Source organism: Balaenoptera borealis (assembly GCF_965194805.1).
Source record: "Balaenoptera borealis genome assembly, chromosome: 3".
NCBI classification, from domain to species: Eukaryota; Metazoa; Chordata; class Mammalia; order Artiodactyla; family Balaenopteridae; genus Balaenoptera; species Balaenoptera borealis.
The window spans coordinates 149,683,674-149,705,285 of record NC_138866.1 but is presented as its reverse complement, the minus strand read 5'-3'; the positions used below and the strand labels follow the sequence as shown (position 1 = coordinate 149,705,285).

Sequence of the window (21,612 nt, the reverse complement as noted above, 5' to 3'; positions counted from 1 at the left end):
AATAGTTGAGCTGAAGGATGAACAAGGGTTCAACAGAGATGCCAGGTGAGGGGAGGGAGCGGGGTGATAAGAAGCAGAGAAGGATGTTCCAAGCAACTGGGACAATTTGTGCAAAGACGGCAGATGGAGAAGACCCAAGTGAATGGACACATGAAAGCTTCATTAATAAAACCAGACCTGGAAATTCACTGGAAGGCAATGCCAAGAGAATGTCCAAATGGGACATCCCTAACACCTACACCCTTGTCCCCCACTTGCCCTTGGAATGTCCCACCAAGCACCGTAGCCAGCAGCACCTCGACCTCAGGGCCACTGATCTCCATTGGTAACTCCAGCCCAAGAGTGCACAGAAAAGTCCGGCCTGGAAAGTTGGGTGATCAACTGTTCCAGTTTGCCTGGATTATCTCAGTCCCAAGAAAACTAGGACAGTTGGCCACCTACGAAAGTTGACATGAGGCTCATATTACAAGAATCATAAAAGGTAAGATAGAGAATAACACTATAGACACTTTCAAGGTACTTCTCCAACCGGCCTCAGGCATCCACGTGCCAGAACCATTTCTGAAGAATGCCTTCACTACCCAAAGACCACACCCAAGAAAACACAGTGCAGACTGATGAAGCTTCAAACATGAGCAGACAAAAGCATCCATGGAATGACCCAAACCTCACAGAGCCTTAGCCCATCAGGAACCTCTTTGCAAGCATGCCTGTAGTTTTGTGATGTAGGCCAGAATTGGCCCAACAGAAAGAAACATTTCCAAACTCGAAATAAGCCAATCAAAACATAATGCTTAAAATCCCTCATGATAGGGAAAAAATTCCATTATTGCCTCGACATCTAGCCCTTCCAACTTCAGCTTGGAGAAAATCAGCAAAGTCCTTTCTTGCCTGACATGGCTCTCTCTCGGCCGGCCAGCAAATCAACTCACCTTTGTTTTGTAGCTCTCTCAATCTCTGTCGTCCTTGACAAGAGAAAGAAATAACATGCTTCCAGTGAGTCTTCCACCTGCCATTTACTCCCCACCCTCATAGCAAGCCTGCAAGGCGAGCTTCCTGGCCCTAGCCCAGCATTGGCCCAAGATAGCAAGACACCAATAAAACCCACTCCCTTTGCTATGCCTGAAGAAGAGAGACCACAACAGAATGCAAGCCCTGGCATTCATTTAAGAGAAACACGCATTTCGGAGCAGAGCAGAGAGGGGGGGCCCACTTGCTTTCTTTCATCCAAGGATTGAGGGTGACACAGTAGAATGACTGGAAGTGACCTAGTCTCAAAGTGCTTGAAGACCCAGAACATCTCTGGGCAGGGACTGGCCAGATCTCAGAGAGAAGAGAAGTCTGGGCACAGCCAGCAAGGGCCCTGTCTCTCAGCAATCCTGACTGCAGTGAGGGACGTGTAGGGGATACTGCATCTGGGACCGTTTTGAACTTCACCAGCTTGTATCTACCATTTAACCCACCTGATGAAAGTGATTTGAAAAATGACACGGTATCCCAAAAATGAGTCAAGGGAGACAGTGTTAGAAGAGGAGAATGTTTGCATGTTTCAGAGGCTGGAACTGACTCTCCATTTAACAGACCTAATTCTTTTATGCTTGAGAGCGAGCTGATGTGTGAAACGCTCGATGATAATGAAATTCAGACTCCACGTGTGCCAAAGCCAATCAGAACAGCACGTACGGTTGCGTGCGCAGTGTTCGTGTATTTGCAGCGCGCCTGAACTAGGAATCGAGGACAAGTCATTCCAATCAGTGTGTTCCTGTCTTCTCCTAACAGACCATGAGCTCGCCTCCTCATTAGATCGCTAAATCTTTGGAATATCGAAGGAGCGTAACTACATTTGACCAACATTACTCACTAACAAAGGAATGAACTATTCAAATTCAAATGGCTCGCTGCTTAAAAACATTTTACACATAGGCCAGAAACAACACAGAAAACTCTCCTATGTGGAGAATATGTGATCTAGATCCCCAAAGACAATGACAATACCCTATATGTCCGAGGGCTAAGGCCATTTCCCTTCACTAGAAACTTCAAAAGTTGGTATATACTTCCCAAGTTAAAAACTATTACATAAATAACTTGGAAACATCAAGTGATATTTCTGAGGCCTGCCAACAGTTTAACCACAATGAAGCTCCCGGCCAAGATATTCATGAAAAGTTCGGAAGAAGTTACTTTGAGAAAGATGGACTCACAGCAAACAGATTTCTTGTCCTTAGAAAGAATGCATAAATCAATAATTAAATAAGGAAGAGGAAAATTTGGTTTGTCATAATCGTTGAAGAAAAAAAGACATTTAAAAGAAGTTTAGAAAGAAGACTACACAAAGCCTTCATTATTAATATATTATTGTTACGACTCGTATTAAAAATTCATTTAAACATTGCTCTCATACTTTTCCTTCCCGCAGATTAGATGTAAAAATGTCTTAACTGAGCTTCAGGGCAAAGAACAGGCACTTGGCTTTGCTACTGCCTGGCTGTGTGATCCTGGGTAAGACACTGTTCCTCTCTGGGGCTCAGACTCCTCACCTGAAAAAACAGAGTCCCTAAACTTCCTTCCAACTCTGTCATGCTACAATTCCAGATGCCTGTCAGGGCTGGGCCGCACATCCAGCCCTCTACCTCCCTGGTGATGGAAACAGTAAAGAAAATACAAATTGGAGAGGCGTTTTGAAACGAGAAATCACACAAGTAAGCAGTCAACGGCATCCAGGGGAGGAAAGCAAAGAATCAACTATGACTCCATTGATGACGTCGTAAGGCCTTAGGATTCTGACAAACACAGAATTTTACAAACATAGCATTTTACAGATGTAGAATGATTTGCACCAAACCCTGGATTTGACTTCAGGAAAGGAAGTGAAATTCTTGAAAAGGATGCCCGTCTAAGGTGAGGGGGGGTGTGGAAGTAGGAGATACTGGAAGTCAGATTTTTAAGAGCTAAAAGGAGGAGGAGGAAGCAGCAGGAGACAATAAGAATTTGGAAATCGAGGTCGCTGAAAGCAACGGTAGATCAGAGTATAGCTAACAGCAATGTTAACTTGAAAAAACATCTTGAATCCACTTAAACGTGGGCAGAAAGAGACAAAACAAATGCCAGATCAGCCAGGGGCTCCTTACCTGGAGTTACAGGGGAGACAGAAGGTAACAGGGGAGAAAGGATGATGGGTATAGACAGTATAAAAGGACCTCTGCGACATGAAATCAAGGTCGTTCTCTTCCAAATCTCCGCAAGCTTATGTTAGAATTTACCCTAGGTTAGTTTTAGGAAAGTCAGAACCTACCACTAAATGAACACCCAGCCTTATCCCACATGCCTGGAATTCAAGTTAATGCTTTGGGTGTTTTTTGTTTTTGTTTTTGCTTTTGTTTTTCAGCCTTTTGGTGCTTTGTAGCCTAAGGTGGCAAGGTAGACATTACATCAACACGTGCACACGAAAAGACAATCCTTGGACCACAGGAAAATGCACACGGGCATGAATTTCTAAGTGTGCTTAACCCCCTTTATCCCACCACAGCTGCCCACAAGGAGGAAGCACATTATAGCCAATCCACAAAATCTGGGAAGATGTAGCTTCCACATTTCCCTGCACCTAACAAACGCTAAAAAAATAAGACACAAAAAGAAAAGAATATTTGTGCAAAACAAAGAGTTCCCCTAACATTTAAAAAAAAAAAAAAAGAAAAGAAAAGAAATGACTTTCAACGGAGAAACACGAATCGTGGGACAGACTTTTAAGTCAGTCCCATGACAACTCATGAAGCCCCACATCTAAAGCTTCAGTGAGCTGAAGGGCAGGATGGGAAGACTCGCCATCCTCTTTCCCAGAAAGAGACTCAGGCAGACACTGAGCAGCTCTCAGTTCTGCCTCATCAGCGATGGGAGAAAGAACAAACTGCAGAATTCAAGACTCCACTTCCTAGAACCGGCCAACACTCAGCTGCTTGCCTGTGAACAGGTCCTCTGGGGGACAAAACTCTAAAACCACCATGAGGAATGACCAAAGAATCTACCCCAAAGGCTGGCTGCCTAACAAGGCTTTCCACCACAAGCTCCTTAGCAAGTCATCCCAAACTAACACATTTTAACTACCTTGTACCACGGATGCAACCGAATGTCAGAACGCTTTCATTCCAAGGATCTGCTCACTACATGGGAAGTCGGTGCCATTTTCATCTCCGCTACCATGTTTCACCCAGAACTTGAAAACAATGTCATTCCTACTGTGAAAATAATTCTCCCTATAAATGCTATCAGAATGGTTAATTCCAAATTCCCGAAGGAGTTAAGAATGAGCTGATGATGAAGCAACCCATGAATATGAAATCATTCCCTTGGATCTACTAATGTCTCCAAAGCCCTATTCACCATAACAGTGGAACCGGGATTTTTGGGAAAAGAGATAATTTTCTAGGCGATTCTTCTGAGAGAAGCAACTGGATGTATCTCAGAGTCGGGGAGCCTGAGGTGTGGAGTGTAAGTTTTAGTTTTTTTCACATAACCATCCGGGTGTCCTTGAGTAAGTCATTTGCATATTCAGAGGCTCTGTTTTCTTGACTTGTAAAATGAGGCATTTGAGCCAAAGTCTCCACCAGTTGTAAAATTCTATGATTCTCTAAGTAACAGTTTACTGCATTGCTGGCAAGCCTGCCTCGATAATCAGAATGATCCAATTAACACTCTGCAATGCAGAATAATCATTTTGTAGTTTCGAAAAATAGACTGTTTTGGGGGGAAGGATTTTGGATCATGAAATACGGTCGCTTTGTTTTTCAAGACAAATGAGGCATCTGTGTTCCAAAGATGTTGGATAACTTTGTTAAATTGCAAGCCAATTAGTGGCAGAAGCAATACGAAGGCTGTCTGACTAGTCCTGTGTGCACTGAACCGCACGGCTACCCAGTTGGCCTCAGAACGGCTTACTTCACTAGAAGCCACCTCAGTCCCCTGTATAATCCACAGCGTGCCTTTTATGTGACTCATTAAACACAGCCTATATCACAGCTGTGCTTTACTGGCCTCAGGGTTATTAGTTTTCCAGACACCTAATCCAGGAGACATTTGAAGAGTGACCTGAAGGTCTTCATGAAAATACACCGGAATAAAATACTTTTAAAAGTCCTACAGGCTATATAAAAAAATAAAATTCAAAAAAAAAAACCAATTTACTGTATAACACAGGGAACAATATTCAATATTTTGTAATAACGTATAGTGGAAAATAACCTGAAAAAAATAATAAGATATATACACCTGAATCACTTTACTGTACACCTAAAACTAACACAATATTGTAAATCAACTATACTTCAATAAAAATGTTCTTAAATTAAAAAAAAAAAAAAAAAGTCCTACAGGGGTCGTCGAAGAGAGCAAACACACCATCTGCTTGCTTCCCGTTTTATCAAATGAGTATTTGATAGGTAGAAAGTTCCTAGTGAACCCAGTTTTGACCCAACAACTTCAGTAACCAGACAGCAGCGCCCGCAGCATAAGCACTTTTGTCACTCTGATTTCAGGCCGTTGGGACAGCAGGACAGTGCCTTTGGCACATACTCGCAAACTCCACAGGTAGGTGTACTTAAGCGACATGACAGCACAGACACTGACTGCCCTGGGTGGCAACTCACACAGACCTATACCTATTTCTGACCATGAAATGCCAGCACCTGCTGGGATGGAACAAAGGCTACTCTGGAAAACCGCCTCCACCACACTCCCGGTATGGAATCTTTGGAGGGGCTGCCCTGAAAACCTTTGAGGGACAACCTGGGAACTTCTGTGCAAGAACAATGCTGCATGCCACCCAATATGCTGCGATCTGTTCCAATATGAGACAGTTCGTTCCAAAGAGCGCAACAGACAGACATTAAACCCTGAATTATGTTGGATCCAGCAACTTGGTTGAACCCTTCAGTCATCATGATGTGTGAAAGAAGCCAAACACAAATGAGTGTGTGCTGTATGATTCCATTTATATAAAAAATAAAAGTAAAAACCAAAACGTATCTATAAGAGTGATAGAAGTCAGGATGGTGGTTACTTCTTGGGTGAGGGATATTGACCAGAAGGGGCCCAAGGAGCTTCCTAGGGTGCTGGGAATGTTTAATTGCTGGATCTGGGTGGTGGCTACAGAGGTGTAAAGTTATTTAAAAACTTACCAAGTTCTACACTTCAGATATGGGTGTACTTTACTATATGCTTGTTATACCTTAATAAAAAATTGAACATATTGTGTGAGGTCCTTTGATATTAATGGAGAATATGCTTCTTCCTTTTCTTTAGCATAAGAATATCTGAGATTCTCTGAATTGAGTCTTTGCAAATAATACTACTAGCAATAACAATAGCTAGATTAAGGGCTTATATGCTCCAGAACCTGTGCAGGGAGACATATGAATTATCTCCTTTAATCCTTAAAACATTTCCGTGAGGTTGACACCATCATATATTTCACAGATGACAAAACTGAGGCACAGAGAAGTGAAGTAACTTGTCGGAAGTCACATAGCAAATAAAACATCAGAAATGGAGTTCAAATCCAAAGCAGTCTGACTCCTGAGTCTATGTTCTTAGATGTTCTTCACATTTTATGGTATGTTACAGGATAGGGGGAGTTTTCAAACTGAGTCATATTTGATCTAACTTCTCCCCTGAGCCTAAGAAGCTCCTTGATTTGACAGTGCAGTCTGCACACTCAGCATTAAGAGAAAAGAGAATCAAGGCTTGGGCTGATGGGTTAACAGTCTCTAGATGATTACATTCTTGAGATTCATTCAACAGATACACCTAGTTTGGTACAAAGGCCTATTTTCTTTGCCTTTAGTAGCAGAGGGTAGGTGCTATTATTGGCTTGTTATAGTTTGACCTTGTTCTTTTCCCTTAAAAGAAATACACAGTGGGGGCCAACACAGAATGTTTTCATATGCTATTCACTGGGGCTCTCTGGAACACTGTGTCCCAGGACAAAATTTCCACGGCGTGCCACACACTTTTAACATCTGCTTTAGGCCTTTTGGAAAGACTAAAGGGGCTTACTTTCCTCTTTTGCTAGCTTTTATATTGTTATTATATTAAATATCATTTATCTGCAGAACCTGGAGAAGGCATCAACCACTCTTTAATTAAAAAACACGGAGCTTGTGATTTTCCAGACACTCTCTTCTATCCTTCACTGCCTCCTCAGTTAGTTTCTCTGAAGCTCTCATATGAAAACCTGTTAGAGCATTAATTTCTTGATTAAAAGGAGCCATAAATCATAGGCCCTCTAAAAATCCATCAGGGAGAAGGTCAAAAGGCAATGTGATGGTTTGGGCCCTCTTAGCAACCAGGCTCAAATGTCTGTCCAAAGGACTAACTGGGGTCTATAACATGAATATCGAATCACCTTCCACCCCACCCCTGCTCCCTGTAATAACTATTTGTGGACTCGCTATTCAGGGAACTTAAATGATCGATGTTGACAATTTTGATTAAAAAAAAAACAACTGGTCTCATCCCACCCCTGCCCCTGACTACCTGGATAGCATCCTGCTCACAGCTGGGTGCACTGGTTCACAGCCTGCCCCTCACCCCAATCCCAGCTGCAGAGCTCAATGTACCAAGCACAGGTCACTCAGTAGACGCTGAGGATCAAAATCAATGGTGCCTCCCCCTGAGCTGGGATACAGAACACCCTGCAATAGATGTCTCTACCCGCCCTCCATGCTCCATCGTTCATCAACCAGTTACGCTGCCGGAGACTTTAATCCTCCTCCCAGCCTCATCTGCACTCTGCCCACCTCCAAGCCAGCCCCAGAGCCGCGTACCACTCCCTGCTGTCACATCTTACATCTACCCATGCTGGCAGACTGACCTTCCCAGAGCCGCTCCTTCCGAGCAATATCTTTCACCCCCTAACTAGGCCCTGCGCAACTCAAGCCAGAACTCACCAGCCTTGACCACACAGATCAGGATAGCACAGCGGACCTCGGTCCCTGGGCCATCTTCCTCCACCCCGTCATGTCCCGTGAGAAGACATTCTTGCCCCATTCCTCACCCACACCTGGCCCCTTAGGTGCCAAGGTCTACCAGATCTTTCAACGTCACTCATCATCCTAAATCCTAGCCCAGTTTGCACCACTGCCTCAGAAGTTCAGGCCCTATCAGCTAGAAACCTCTGCCTTTGGCAAAATTGACATTCTCTGTTTCAAACGAGTTGTGAGTGATTTCAAAGACATATGTCATCTTCCGTGCTGTTAGGGCATCAATGTGAATCGAGAATGGAGGGTCACAGTCGCGAGTGTGCGGTTTCTCCATCTCAGCCAAGCACGGCCTCACTCTCCAGTCGGGTTTCGTGCAGTGATTTAAACACACACGCCTGTGCACACACACGCGCCCTCACACAGAGGCATGCATATGTTTTCCCTTTCTGGAAAATGGGCTTTGAAAAGAAAAGTTTTGGTGCTGGTAAAAGAAATAAAGTAAGAGCTAAGAGGGCAAAGAAAGTAAAGCTTAATCAGAAAACAGAACTTTTGGATAACTTCAGAATTACATGATGAATTTGGCAGTAGCTGAAATGAACGAATTTACATATTTATATTAATATGGAAATATTTCTGATGAAAAATAAGAGAATGTGTCACTCAAGGCAATGCCCCAACCAGGGTGAGAACCACACACTGTGCAGGAAGCTACATGCAAGCGTGAACAGCCCAGAGTCTTAGGGTCCTTCCTGGTGTAATGGGTCTATTATATAAGTGGTGACAAGGAGGAAATATAATTATTTTGAAGTTATTTTTGAGAAACTGTTTCCTGCCCATTGGCAAATGGCAAAGCCAAAAATAGGCTCTTTAATGAAGTTCTTACCTGGTCGTCATAGCGGTACGTGAGGAACTGCTCCCCTGTTGTATCTTCCAGAAAACTTCCCTGAGGGGAGAGTGCAAACTCAGGAAGGAAATAGGCCCCAGGAGACTTCTCTGCTGTGGTCTGAAAGGCAAGATCACTTGGTTACAAATAAGGCCCCAGTAAGGACTCCCAACAGGCAGTCTCTGAAAAGGGTGAGTCCAAGAGAATCCACCCACCAAAAGGCTGTACCAAGAAAAGGGAAGTGCCTATTTACAATAGCCTAGACGTGGAAACAACCTAAATGTCCCTCGACAGACGAATGGATAAAGAAGATGTGGTACATATACACAATGGAATATTACTCAGCCATAAAAAAGAATGAAATAATGCCATTTGCAGCAACAATGGCATTAGACCTAGAGATTATCATACTAAGTGAACTAAGTCAAACAGAGAAAGACAAATACCATATGATATCACTTATACATGGAATCTAAAATACAACACAAATGAACCTATCTGTGAAACAGAAACAGACTCAAAAGACATAGAGAACAGACTTGTGGTTGCCAAGGGGGACGGGAGTAGGGGAAGGATGGATTGGGAGTTTGGGATTAGCAGATGCAAACTAGTATATATAGGATGGATAAACAACAAGGTCCTACCGTATAGCATAGAGAACTGTATTCAATATCCTGTGATACACCATAATGGAAAAGAATATAAAAAAGAATGTATATATATGTGTATATATACACATATCTGTATATATGTATATACAGATATGTGTATATATACACATATATATCTGTATATATATATATGTATAACTGAGTCACTTTGCTGCACAGCAGAAATTAACACAACATTGTAAATCAACTATACTTCAATAAAATTTTTTTTAAAAAAGGGAAGTGCCCTCTCTTGGCAAAGGCCATGTGAGACACACCAGGTATCTGTGTTGAGGGGCTGTTAGACCAGGATAGCACCCTGGGCCACCTCAAATCAGCTCACACAGTATTTACTCCCTGACACCTGTTCCTTCCTCTGGCCCACAACCTTCCAGCAATGCAGCCACGGTGAGGTTAACTTGCTTAAGTTCTGTTGTTACAAATCCATTGTTTCTAGGATGTACTTTCTTTCTCTTTCCTTTTCTTTCTTTCTTTCTGTTTTTGATTGTTTGGTGAAAGAGTGAGAAACAAACTTATTTTTTCCATACTATAACAGAAGTGCATGTTCCTTCCAGAAACTTTAGAAAATTTAGATGAGTGCAAAATAAAATAAAAACTGCCCATAAATACTCCAACCTATAATAACCACTTTTAATTGTTTTGATGTATTTCCTTTGAGACTTTTTTCTCATAATGCTTTGTATGTTTATATTAAAAAATCCAAGATTAAATAAACATGGATTTTGCAGAAAGACTCCATTGGATTCAAGGAAAGCTCATGCCCTGGCATCTGAATCGGTAGACGTAAGCGCCATTTATTGGGGTCAAGGGGAGACAGAAAGGACATCATCTGTTGGAGAATATGGCTTGGACACAATGGCCCAATGGACTTGCTACCAACACTTGCCACGCCCCCATCCAAGGGATGTTGGAGCATGCAGAGGGCTTATTCGGATCACTGCCTTGACTGGTTCAAGGAGGAACGAGATAAAGGAGATGGAACCCCCAGTGCTTAGCCCCACATGATCAAAAACACGGGTCCATGACTCTGCCCCCAACAGGGTACCTCACTCCCCCTGCTCCAGAAGGAGTGAGCAAGAAACAGAGTGAGAGGCCACGGGTGTAACTCCGAGGAAATCATTTTCTGCAAATAGGAGGAGTGGGGAATAAAAGTACCCCTCTAACACCTCTGCTCCACCGGGGGTCACAATTCCAAACTGCAGCAGGAACTGCGGTTAAAGCAAAAACAGCCATTTGAACGCTACACGTTAAAAAAAAGAAATCAAGACGTGATAGCTTTGTTAAGGCACTTCGAACAGATAAGTCTGTGTTTTGGTGAGCCCTACCCTGTTCAAAGAATTTCAAGATTTTCTCATTAAATTTCATTCACATGAGGGGCTCAGCAACAAGCAAGAGACAGGAATCTTCCCAGAGCCCTGCAGCCCCAGATCTCCTTTGCCCTCCTTCTGAATGGCCTGCTTGAGGCCCAGTGACTCCTACCTGAGTGAGGGAAATTGGAAAAACGCCTGTGGATGTTCTATCTGCTACACTGTGAAGCCACCCTTGACACGTGTCTGTCACCCCACTGTTCAGACCACCACCGGGTGCTCTGTGGAGGTTTTCTCTGTTATGTCACCTTCCTGTGGGGAGGCTCTGCTCTAAAAGTTAGCATGGTCACCCTGAGGTCCACAGCAAAGCCACGGTGTCAAGAGCCTGGAAAGGAGGTCTGATCAGGCCCAGGCAAGGGCACAGAATACATCTGTCAGACCTGGCCGGCCAGCTCTCTGATAAGTGCTGGAGATTGTTCCTAAGTGACCTTGGGAGGAAAAGGAAGGGGAGCTAATGCCACAGCCTCCGCAGACAACCGGACTCTCACACGCTTTAGCAGTGTTCTATGGGGCTCTGCATGAAATATCAGAAAAAGCAAAAAGTCTTCCTGGTAGTAAAGCTTTCCAGCCCTCAGTATTCATTAGTGTGGGAAAAAAACAGCAGACACTTATGACTTTATTATAACTATAGCTGATTACCTTCCACTTTGTGAGCCACTGTTCCAAACTTTACATTGTATTTATCAGGGTTTAAAAAGGTGAGGCGGGAATAAAAACTTCCACGTGAAAATAAGAGGTGAATTTGATAGTCAAATGTATGTCTCTGTATGTTTCCTAGGAAGTTTGAGTATGTGTAAAAGTATCACTCTTCTCACCAAGGATAAAAACACATCTAGGTAAACCTCAGGGCCAAATTTTATATAACTGCTGGTAAAGAATGGATTCTATCTTAACGTAATTCATAGACACTGATTACCAAAATGCTTAGCGAAATATCGATAAAAGTTAGTTGTTGTTGTTGTTTGCCTCTATTGGCTTCAGAGATGGTAGAATCATAGTTTTAAAGGCCTGAAGAGGCCTTAGAAGTCATCCAGGTCAAACTCCTTTCTTTAGAAATGAGTAAACTAAGGCTCTGAAAGTGAAGAGACTTGCCAAACACCACAGAGCAGGAGCCAGGGCTGGAACATGTTACTGGCCATGTGCAAAGACACAGTTAGATCGTTTTACCAAACAGTGGGGGCTGGGAGCAGCCTAGGATCAACACCTGAAATCAGCTCCCTGAATACACAGGGCCTCCCAGTATGATGCTTATCTTCAGTTGACCATACATTCAACACATATTTATTGAGCACCTACTACATGCCTGAAACTGTTCTAAGTGCTATGAATACAATGACGTACAAGGAAGATAAGGTCCCTCTTTTCATGAAGGTTATACTCTAGTGGGAAGAGATACATAATAAAATAAGCAAACAAATTCATAAACAAGAAAATTAAAGCTCTAAGTGCTATAAAGGAAATAAACAGGGGGATATGAGAATAAGGTTGGGAGAGGGTTGTTTAACTTTAGATAAGAAAATGAGGAAGGCGTACCTGAGAAGACAAGGTTTAAGCTAATACCTAACAGGTAAGAAGGAACCAGTCACTCAAAGAGCCAAGGATGAACATTCATGATGAAAAGAAAGCAAGTACAAAAGCCCTAAGGTGGGAAGCAGGTCAGTGGGACTGCAGATCACAAAGGAAGTCAGTGCGGCTGGATCCAGTGTGAACAAGGAAAAAAGTGCATGAAATGGAAATAAGAGAAAGGAGGAGCTGGGACATTCAAAGCCTTACAGGTCATGGCAAGGAGTTGAAGAACTATAGATTTCAGTTAACACTGACTGCTTTGTGGAGGATAGGTTAGGAGGATGCAAGATGGAATCATATAGATCAATTAGAAGGCCGCTGCACTAATCCAGTTGAGAAGGGATGATTCCTTTGACTGGGAGGACGGCCGTGGTGAAGGGGAGAGGTAGATAGACTAGAAGTTACTGACAGGTGAGAAAAAGCAAGGAATCAAGGATGACTTCCAGGTTTGGGCTTGAGCAACAGGCTACAAAAGATTCAGTATGAGGGACTTCCGTGGCGGTCCACTGGGTGAGACTCTGCGCGCCCAATGCAGGGGGCCCAGGTTCGATCCCTGGTCGGGGAACTAGATCCCACTTGCATGCTGCAACTAAGAGTCCACATGCCACAACTAAAAGTCTGCATGCCGCAACTAAAGATCCCGCATGCTGCAACAAAGATCCCGCATGCCGCAACTAAGACCCAGCGCAGCTTAAATAAATAAATAAATAAGAGATGTAAGTAGTAAGAAGAAAAGTTCTTTAAGGAAAAAAAAAAAAGATTCAATGGGTGGGTTGCCCTGAGGCAGGAAGGGATCTGCTGGGGAGGGGCAGAAAGTTTGGGTCTGTTTGGGTCACGTGAAGTCTGAGATGTGTATGAGACATCCATCCACGTGGAAAGCTTGAGCTGGCTGTTCAATATGCAAGTCTGGAGCTCATAACGGAGGTCTAAGGCTAAAGACAGAAATTTGGAAGACATCGTTTTCATTTCCTACACATATATATTTACAGCATCATAATGGAAAGGACCCTCCCTAAAGAATGAGTTTGGCGGACAAGAGGGCTTTGTCTGGAGCCCTCAATAATTTTAATAACTGAGGACTTCCCTGGTGGCACAGTGGTTAAGAATCCTCCTGCCAGTGCAGGGGACACGGGTTTGATCCCTGGTCCGGGAAGATCCCACGTGCCGCGGAGCACCTAAGCCCGTGCACCACAACTACTGAGGCTGCGTGCCACAACTACTGAAGCCCGCGTGCCACAACTACTGAAGCCCGCGTGCCTAGAGCCCATGCTCCACAACAAGAGAAGCCACCACAATGAGAAGCCTGCGCACCGCAACAAAGAGTAGCCCCCCTCGCCGCAACTAGAGAAAGTCTGTGCACAGCAACAAAGACCCAACACAGCCAAAATAAATAAATAAAATTAAAAATTAAATAAGTCTAATATCTGAAAGTGAGTAGAAGAGGAGGAGCAAGCAAGAGACTAAAAATGATAATCAATTAGAGTAGAATGAAGGAAAAAAAAGACAAATATTGGGTCATGGAAGGATTCAGCATCAGAGTGACCAACAGTCTTGAATGCTGCTAAGAGACTGAGATGAGGCCAGAGACATGTCCATTGGATCTGGCAGCAAGGAGGTCACTGTTGACCTTGACAAGAGTAGTTACGGTGATGCGGCAGGGACAACCGTCATGGTTTTGAGAGGTGAATGGGAGAAGAGGAAGTAGAGACCGTGATGACAGACTCAGAAAGGGGCCATAGCTGGAGGGAATGTGGAATCACAGGTAGAATTTTTAAAGATAGGAGACACTGGAGCAGGTTTGTTTGCTTACAGGAATCATCCAGTAGCAAGAGAGAGAATGGAGAAGACAGAAGAGGTAACTACAGGTGCAAAACCCCTGAGAAGGAAGAGGAATGGGATCCAAATTGATTGCGGGGGCTCTGGCTTTTGTCCAGATGAGGGCCCTTGGCCCACATAGGCCTTCATCAGGCCATGCTTCCTAGCAGACTTAGAGCCTCCATCTCCCCTGCGCCTACTCCTTGGATACCCTTCTGCGAGGTCCCAGGGACTCCTGGTCCCACGATCATCCATTTGTCTCTATCACCCTCTCCGACCACCCCTCACCCACCCCGGCCCCATTCAGCTTTCTCACCTCTGAGCTGGCTCTCTTTCCTGGGCTCTGCTGCAGCTGCAGCCGCCCTACTGCTGAAAGAAAGTGCAGCCACATTTCTTACCAAATTGCTGCCTTCTGTGGTGAGGGGGGACTGTCCTAAGCCTCTGTAAACAGAGTATTTGTCTGTTGTGCTTCTTTTATTTTATTTTTTTAAATTCTCTTCGAACTACCAGAATTTTTTTTCTTTTATGGCTTTGTTGCTGCACTCGGGCTTTCACTAGTTGCGGCGAGCGGGGGCTACTCTTCGTTGCGGTGCGCGGGCTTCTCATTGTGGGGCTTCTCTTGTTGCAGAGCATGGGCTCTAAGCACACGGGCTTCAGTAGCTGTGGCACGTGGGCTCAGTAGTTGTGGTTCACGGGCTTAGTTGCTCCACGGCATGTGGGATCTTCCCGGACCAGGGATCAAACCCTTGTCCCCTGCATGGGCAGGCAGATTCTTAACCACTGCGCCACCATGGAAGTCCCCAAGAGTATTTTGTCTGTTGTGCTTCTATACTATCAACAGCAACTACAAACATTTCATAAGCTCCAATGAGCTTTTTTTTTGCTCTGCTTAACGACTGGGTAAAATGATGTACGTTTGCCCTACATTTTGTTCATTGTATTCCTATCCCAGGCTTCTGTCTCTCCCCCAAGGCATCTCAGGGCAGCATTTTGGAATAAGTTCCACAGGGCTGAGGGCTGTCTCCATCATGTCTGCGTTCCCCAGGGGAGATGCCTGGTGTAAGGTCATGAGAGTGAAAGACTGCTGGCCTGCACTACCTGAGCTATGCACTAGGGGGCCTTCTTCCTCACCAACCCCCATTCTCCTGTGGGAGTTAAACGCTGCTAATCCCTGGGCTAGCCCAGATTCTCTCCAGGCTCACATCACACTCCGTGTTACTGATAAACTGATTTTACATTCACCTCTTTTTATCAAAATCCTTACTCCTGAGTCAATTTTTCAATCATTTGGGAGTCGAGGCTACAGCCTGGTGCCATCCAAGTCCTTTCCCTCTGTAGTGGCGAGGGTGCACCACCATGCCTGTTTGAAGAGCCGTCCTGTAGCAGCCCATGATCATGAAAGCTCAGTGCTGGGAGGGAACGTCTCAGTCATTTAATCCAGCCTGTCCACCTCAGTAATCCTGCCAGATGCCCTGCAGCCTCTGCTTGAATACCTTTAGTGACGGGGAGCTCACTCTCTTACAAGGCAAAAGGGGTCTGTCAGAATCTAGGAAGTTCAGAGATACCAACCTAGTCTGAAGTGGCCCATTGCTCCCCAAGTGTGGAATGAGGTACCTTTCCTCTGTCATCCTCCCCCACGTCCTTCCCCTGCCTTTCCCTCTCCCTAGAGGGAACTGAATTCTAGAATCTGAACAGAGTGGGATTTGGGAAGGGACAAATATTTGAGTCATAGAGCTATATAACTGGAAGAAGTTTTAGAGACAGTCTAATCCCAACCCCTACCTTGGAGCAGGAATTTCTCCTGCAGCATCTTCCACAGTCATGCACATAGACTCAATAGAGGCCCTTTGAAGAGAAAGCTGGGAAGGAAGGAAACTCAAGTTTATTGAGCATCTACTGTGAGCTAGGATTTGTGAACACTGCCTCTATCTGTCCTCATCGCTACGCTGTGAGCTATGTGTCACCAGCCTCTTTTCACACAGGAAGAAACCAAGACACAGGACATCAGGACATTTAACTAGGGACACACAAAGTCCCAGCTGCTGAGCAAATGTTCACCCCCATCCCAGTCCCCCAGCTCCCTCAGTGGAAAACAGTCTTGGAAAAACTGGACCTTCCTTGAAGGAGAAATGGCTAAGTTGACTCATGGCTTCAGAAAGCAAGCACCCCGGGCAGCAAAGAACACGCGCTGACATTCTCACCACCTGGGGGTTGACTTCCTAAATGTCAGGGAGACTCGGTGTCAGGCGGTTCCTCACAGGACAGGGTGACCAAAGAGTTCAGGCCCCTTCAGCAGCAAGAGTTGACGGCAGGGTTGGGGGAGGGAGATCGGACCAGGAAGTGTGCAATCTTCCCAGGGCGCAGATCCAGGGCCGAGGAGAGCAACTGCCAAAATGCATCATCCCACCAGCCACTGTCCACAGCTGCCGAATCGCTGTCCACACCTGCCGAGTCACCGGGGACAGGGTCAGAAGGAATCCAGACGGCCCCTCCAGGGACCTGAGGATGCAGCTGATCCACCTCCCCCTCCAGCTGAAGGCTTTGACTTTGGCAGGAGGAAGTAAGTATGGGATGGGGGTTCAAGGACAGGATTTCAGCATCCTAGCCTCCATCTACACCCTGGAAAGGATAGAGAATGTCTATCAAGACTTGGCTGATGGCATGGAAGGAGAAACAAGTGGAGGAGAAGTGGGTGTTCCTATATAGAGAACAGAACCCAATACTCCTCGAAGGTTGAGCAGTCACCATTAAAAAGAATACAATGGGATTCTCATTGAATTTCAACAAGCCAGTTTAAACCCTTCTCCCAGCCTTGTCTGAGCGCTACAGGTGGATGTTCGTCTCTCTCCAGAGCGTGAGCACAGCCAAACACCACACCACTGACCTCTACAGAACTGTGGTCAGTAAATATCACTAAGTTCTCTTTCCTACCTGCCACTGTTAAGCCATATCTGTATTCGGGACCGAGAGCCGGACTGTACCACCCCCGGTCATTCACGCCCTCTTTAGATCTGGCCCATCCTTTCAGCCTGTCAAGGCTCTTTTTGGATCCTGACTCCATCTACCAATTTTTGCATCGCTCTCTCCCCGCTTCCCATCAGCCCAAATTTGAGCAGCTCTCTCTCCATCTGTCTCCTTGTTACTGCCACAAACACTGAGCTGGAACAAGGCTGAGAACTGGGCACTTTACCAGGCCAAGAGAAGCCTGTCTCCAGGCTGACAGTGACTTTACTCACTTAGGGTCTTCTCATTTCATATATCCCCAACTTGGCCACTGGGGATTCAAGAAACACCTTGTCCGATTCTGCCGTGACACAGACAACACGTGGAAGTAAGACGCTAGATGGAAGAACTGAGATTCCAACGGATCTTCCTAGGTCGGGACAAAAGCTAAAGGCTAAGAAGGGACAACACTGAGCCACTATTGCAGAACAATTCCCCATGACACCAGGGCTTCAGAGGATGGTGACGGTCACTGCCAGGAATACGAATGCATAAGAAGTCAATCTCAATTAATGGCAACCAAGATCTGCAGCAGAGAGTTTAGCACCAGGATGGGAGGCGCAGACCACTCCTACCGGTGGAAGGTCCTTTGAAATGATAATATTTGGTGAGTCTGAAAGTGTGTGTTCCAGGTGGAACAGGAGAATCCCCAGGCTCTGGGGACAGTCTGCCAGGAATACATTCTCTGGAGGGTCTCTGGGGGTTGTTGCTCCCCGCCTGGATTACACATGAGACTTTACAATTTGTACCCTCCAAAGTCCATGAGGGAATAATCAAGTTAACCAATATTATTTAAATTCAGCATACCAAACGCATTTTTGTTCCAAGAAGCAGGATGTGCATTTTGTTTCCTGAACCTGAAACAAAGACTCAAAAAGAGACCTTCAGGATCATTTTGGTTTTTCAAGTAGGATGTTGTCATTCCAAGATGTTTCAAAGTCCTGGGGGTCCCCAAACTTCCTGATTAAATATAAAATGTATTTACTTTGCCAAGGCTGAAAGAAAATGAGTTTTCACATTTTTTTTCTGAGTCTTTAAAAAAAGTTAATGCTAGGAATTTAAGATTCATCCTTTCTATTTACCATCAACTAATGAATACGTTCTCTTGATCTTGTTGGGTTGAAAGGCCTAATGTTTGAATGAACATCTGAGTGTGAGTACATCTCAGCCAAAATACCATGTCGTTTCAAACTTCAACTTCACTCTGAGTCACATTTTCAGAACAACTATGAGCAGCAGACCCTTCTGCATCCCTCTTAGTGCTGGAAGGCGGGTGATGCCTTGTGGGTGTGCATATTCAGAACAAGCTGTTCCATGGAGAAGGTCTTTCCTTGAATTTAAATTTATCATATTAAGGCTCTCTTTAGCAAACTGGAATGTGGATCTTATAAATGTCATTCATAGCACTACTCTTCCATCTGCCACTAAACACAAATTCTCTCTCTCTCTTTCTCTCTCCTTCCCTCCCCTTCCCCTACACACAGACACACAGACACACACACACACACACACACACACACACACACACACATCTTTAATCAGCCCTGGCAAGCAGGGCCAAAAGCAATCAGTGAAAAGATCTTGCTGGAACAGATTTCACCTTTCAGTTTCCTGAAAGGAGAAAACCTGAAAATGAAATCACAATACTTCTTTATATATCTGAACCGTCTTTAGCCCTCAGCACCAGGCTTTGTGCATAGGAGACATTCAATACTTAATTTTCTTTCCTAGAAAAACTGACATAGGTTGCCCTTTCCACCCCCACAGAGCCCTGCATGACTGATGCCTGATTTTCTCTCTGCCACAGAAAGACCAGAATGCTCTGGCTGAAGCACATGCTGGCATTTCACAAGGGGTTATTTAAAAACTTGACCATTACTCTGAATGGGGAGAGGAAAGAAAGCCTGCCCCTGCCAATATACACAATATAGATCCTCTTTCCCAGGAGCCCACCCCTCCCACAAAACTTTATTGAAGAGTCCATTTTTCAAGGACTTGAAGGAAGCTGACCCCTTGGAAAGAGACTCAATGAGCAAAATGTCACGCGGAAATAACTCTAAAACACTTCAGGGGGAAACACTGAAAATTGTATTCCATGAACAGGGCTCCACTGGTAAAGAAAAAAGTTAGACGGATGGTCATCGCAAATCTTAATCAATTGTAAACTCCCTACCCACTCTTCCCTTCTCCCAATCCCTCCCCTCCTCCTGGTCCAGTCACACCGGTAAGGGGTCATGCCCTTCCCCCCAAAAGCCAGTCGGCAGAGCAGGGAATGATCATTTATTTGAGGAACGTGAGCAACTGTTGTTGCTGAGAAGTGCCGTTATGTGGGAACGACCCGGAAGAAGTGCCGTGGAGAAGTGAGGTGTTTCCCGGGGGAATCTCTGTAATTCCCTCCCAGGCGTCACTTCCACTCCAACAGGGATTCAGGGTTGAGGGAGAGACAGTCTCGTGGGGCCCAGTCTGGGCAGTGGAATCTGCGCTTTGATCCCAAAGCGAAATACGTCTTTTCCCACAGCCTCTTCACCACAGACGCTCATGATTACCTCTCTGGCAGAGACAAGACATCTTTGCTTTTAAAATAGAGTACAGGGACTTCCCTGGTGGTGCAGTGGTTAAGAATCTTCCTGCCAATGCAGGGGATACGGGTTCGAGCCCTGGTCTGGGAAGATCCCACATACCACAGAGCAACTAGGCCCGTGCGCCACAACTACTGAGCCTGCGCTCTAGAGCCCGTGAGCCACAACTACTGAGGCCACGTGCTACAACTACTGAAGCCTACGCGCCCTAGACCCCGTGCTCCGCAACAAGAGAAGCCACCACAATGAGAAGCCCACGCACTGCAATGAAGAGTAGCCCCCGCTCGCCCCAACTAGAGAAAGCCCGCGTGCAGCAATGAAGACCCACTGCAGCCAAAAACAAATAAATAAATTGATTTATTTCTAAAAATAAATAAATAATTAAAAATCAATAGAGTACAAATCAGTATTGTACTTTACCCAGGTGGCGGAGGGAGGGACTCTCCAATGCATCAAATGTTCAGGTACTTCTTAAGAGTATGCCCAGGGTCTATTCAGTCACCCGGTCAACAAACTGTTTATTAAGCACCTACTAGGCACCAAGGCCGTTTTTGACATGGAGAATTCATCAGTCAACGAAACAGACAAAAATCACTTTTCTCAAGGAGCTTATATTCTAATTCAGGGAAACAGAAAATGAACATAATATATAAGTAAGTTATATAATGTGATATAGGAAAAAGAGGTTGGAAGTGCTGGGGGCTTGGGGTATAAACGGCACTTTTAAATAGAGCGGTCAGGGGAAGCCAAGGTAGGTCAGGGTTCCTTAGGGAATCACGTTTTATTTTCTGGTTTTCTAAACAGACAAGTTGGAGCCTGCCCTTTTCCTTGGAGGCTTCAAAGTGTCGAGTCTCTCTAGGAACCTGGCTGGGACCTGCCAGGCTCTGGAGTCATCTGCTTCTACCTACAGCAGCGGCGTGACCCTCTGCTCCTTGGCCCCAACTGCCTGTCTGCTTCTCCACCACCCTGCCCTGCAGCCAGCCCAGGCCCCAGCACTTCCCCCGGGCTGTTCCAACGTCTCCTGCTCCCGCTGAGCCACAGCCCACCCCGCCCAGGCCCTAATAGTACAAGCACGGGCATAAGTATGCAGAAAACACCATTACTGGACAACAGATTGATTACATGGGCATGGTGTCTGTCGCCAACGTCAGGGGCCATTACTAAGCATGAGGCAAATCTGCGTATATCCCAATACACGAGCTTATACAAACTCAGTAGTGAAAGAAAAAGAAAGAAAGGAAGGGAGGGAGGGAGGGAGGGAGGAAGGGGGAGGGAGGGAGGGAGGCAGGAAGGAAGGAAGGAAGAGGGGGGAGGGAGGGCAGAGGAAGGAAGGAAGGAAGGAAGAAAAGGAGGAAGGGAGGGCAGAAGGAAGGAAGGGAGAAAGGAAGGAAGGGGGAGAGAGAGAGAGGGAAGGAGTGGGGGAAGGGAGGGCAGAAGGAAGGAAGGAAGGAAGAAGGAAAGAAATAAAGGAGGAAAGAGAGAAAAGAAAAGAAGCATTACCAGCTCTTCCCGATTTGCCAAGGAGACACCACCCAGCCTGACACAGTCCAGAACCATGTCGGGGACATAGTCATGTTTATTCAAAGTCTTTCTCATCCTCACGGCTTGCTTTCTTTCAGGAAACAGCTTGTCTGTGTGGCTGAAATCCTACAGGCTTTCAAAATGTAGGCTTCCAAGAGAAGAGAAAGACAGAAATGTGCTGTTTGCACATATTCCGAAAAACATTTATATTCAGCCTAAGCCGGTTTGTTT

The 21,612-nt window shown here is 45.2% G+C and overlaps 1 protein-coding gene across 4 annotated transcripts in view; it reads right to left on the bottom strand.

The window, feature by feature from the left end:
• The window catches only part of LOC309626986 (endophilin-A3), a 651,420-nt gene that overhangs the window by 296,932 nt on the left and 332,876 nt on the right, over window positions 1-21,612 (bottom strand). For all 4 annotated transcript variants that reach the window (XM_082388458.1, XM_082388455.1, XM_082388460.1 and 1 more), the window contains one exon: window positions 8,860-8,979. In XM_082388458.1, coding sequence (XP_082244584.1) covers window positions 8,860-8,979 — 120 coding nt within the window. The remainder of the gene's footprint in view (window positions 1-8,859; window positions 8,980-21,612) is intronic.